This window comes from Gadus chalcogrammus, chromosome 14 (genome assembly GCF_026213295.1).
Source record: "Gadus chalcogrammus isolate NIFS_2021 chromosome 14, NIFS_Gcha_1.0, whole genome shotgun sequence".
NCBI classification, from domain to species: Eukaryota; Metazoa; Chordata; class Actinopteri; order Gadiformes; family Gadidae; genus Gadus; species Gadus chalcogrammus.
Window position 1 is genome coordinate 4,481,975 of NC_079425.1, and position 2,028 is coordinate 4,484,002.

Here is a 2,028-nt window from a genome sequence, read left to right on the forward strand (position 1 = left end):
TTTAACTTTAATGTTTATATTACTAAGTACAAGTAGTTATGTCGAAATAAATATTAGATAACATAACATAACATAACATAACATAACATAACATAACATAACATAACATAACATAACATAACATTTAAAATAAAAGAGCGCCCTAGTTTCCGTGCCCCCCCCCCCCCCCCCCCTAGACTCTACCCTGAATCGGGAGGTTGGGAGGGGCGAGTTTCCTAACCCTACCTACTTGATACATCATTCTGACCGGAGAGGAGAAAGCTATCTATTTGCACATCATAATGTCAAGGAAACCTAAACACTCTGGCGCCCAGGGGAGGAAGAGAACGAAAGAAGAGGAGGATAAACAGGAAAAGACAGAAATACAGTAACTTTAATTTGTTTATCTTTAATTTAGGCCTGGCTGGCTATAGCCAACTGGTCACTTTGTCGGGCTCTTGTTCACCTTTCTATCTTTATTTCTCTGGAGCTAACTGTTTCTTATACATAACTCGGCTTAATACATGGCTATTGGTTTAATTTATTCACTTATCGAAGCAATATGTGTTTTTAAATGTGGTTTTATTATTTAGTAAATACAAATTGTCCGCCAACGGTTGTCAGGGCAACTAAAACAGAGTTAACTAGTCATGCAGTGTTTGTTTTTAAAAAAGAAAAGGAACATCAGCTCTTTTCCTAGCTGGTCCACTGCTCATGTCAGCTACATGTCAGCTATGTACATAGGTCCATAACAGTTTGTAACCCACAGTAAAATGGGGGTATTATCCTTAAATTATCCAATGCATTGTAGTAACCATTGTTGGAGCAGTGTTTATTTTCAAGCTGATTTGGATGATAGTTTGGGGTTTGCATATCTTACATTTCCCATATCTTTCATATAATATATTATTGTATTTTTTTACACTTCACTTGATGCTTGTTTAATCTCTGGTTAGAACCGAACTAGATTAACCATACTACATTTAATTGTATTTACAATAATTTGAACTCATATCTATTATTTTGCTCATGAATGCCTTAAGTAAACATCATGCATTTCTTTGCAGTATGTTGTGCATACCTTATTGTATGAGTGATACATTGTCACTTGTTTTGCAAGACCTTTTTTTACTGCAAAGTGTTTAATTATTAAAAGTTCTAACGTCTGCAGTATTTCGTGCATACCATATTGTATTATGATTCATTGCTTGTTACTTGGTTTGTAATACGTTTTGTGTGTTTAATTTTCTATCTAAAATAAAAGAGTCTCAAAGACAAAGCTTTGCAGCTTCTCTGAGTGTATGAACATTGGTAGTCGAATTTACTGTGTGATCCAAAGGGGTAGTGGGCGCCAGCAAAAATCTTGCCTAGGGCGCCAAATTGGTCAGGGCCGGTCCTGACTACTCATAACCATTTGAAGGTCATTACTGAATGCATTCTTCCCTCAATCCCTCGTACATTTACTCTATCATAACTTACTCAGACATTCACTCACTCACTCTCACACGCGAGCACAGACACATACCCATCCGCTCTCTCTCTGGGACCATACCTCCACTCGCAGGATGGCCCCCTCGTCCTGTCTGCTGCATTTGAGGAAGCTCTTGGAGTCGGTGAAGTTGAGGACCACCGGCATGCCTCTGAAGTTCTTGTCGGTCTGGTTGGCCTTGTAGAAGTGTATGGTCATTCTCTCTAGCGTGACACACAAACACAGAGATGTGACCATGTGGGGTCCACAAGATCGGCACTCCACTGCACACCAAAGATAACTGCAATTCAAGCCAGGAGCTTCACAGCAGCTTTCATGTTAGGACCCACCTGGATTGGGGGAAGCAAACGGCATGTTCTCCTTGCTGAGGCTCCGGAGGTATCGCTGGGAATCAACGGTCTCAAGAGAAATGTTTTTTTTCTCTTTGAGCGTCGTGAATCTGCCCTCTCTGCATGGAACTGTAAATCTTAACATATTCATCACGCTGGACACAAACTCATAAACATCTACAAAATGAAGACGATGACATGAATGAGAACCGAAACTCTGTGTGACCTTCT

General features: G+C 39.8%; 1 protein-coding gene across 1 annotated transcript in view; it reads right to left on the reverse strand.

Moving 5' to 3' along the window:
• Positions 1 to 2,028, reverse strand: part of si:ch73-226l13.2 (uncharacterized protein LOC100150092 homolog) — a 4,223-nt gene extending 2,195 nt beyond the window's left edge. Inside the window, exons 1-2 of the mRNA XM_056608677.1 lie at positions 1,798 to 2,028; positions 1,532 to 1,671 (exon numbers count right to left, since the gene is read on the reverse strand). Coding sequence (XP_056464652.1) covers positions 1,532 to 1,671; positions 1,798 to 1,948 — 291 coding nt within the window. The 5' untranslated portion in view covers positions 1,949 to 2,028. The remainder of the gene's footprint in view (positions 1 to 1,531; positions 1,672 to 1,797) is intronic.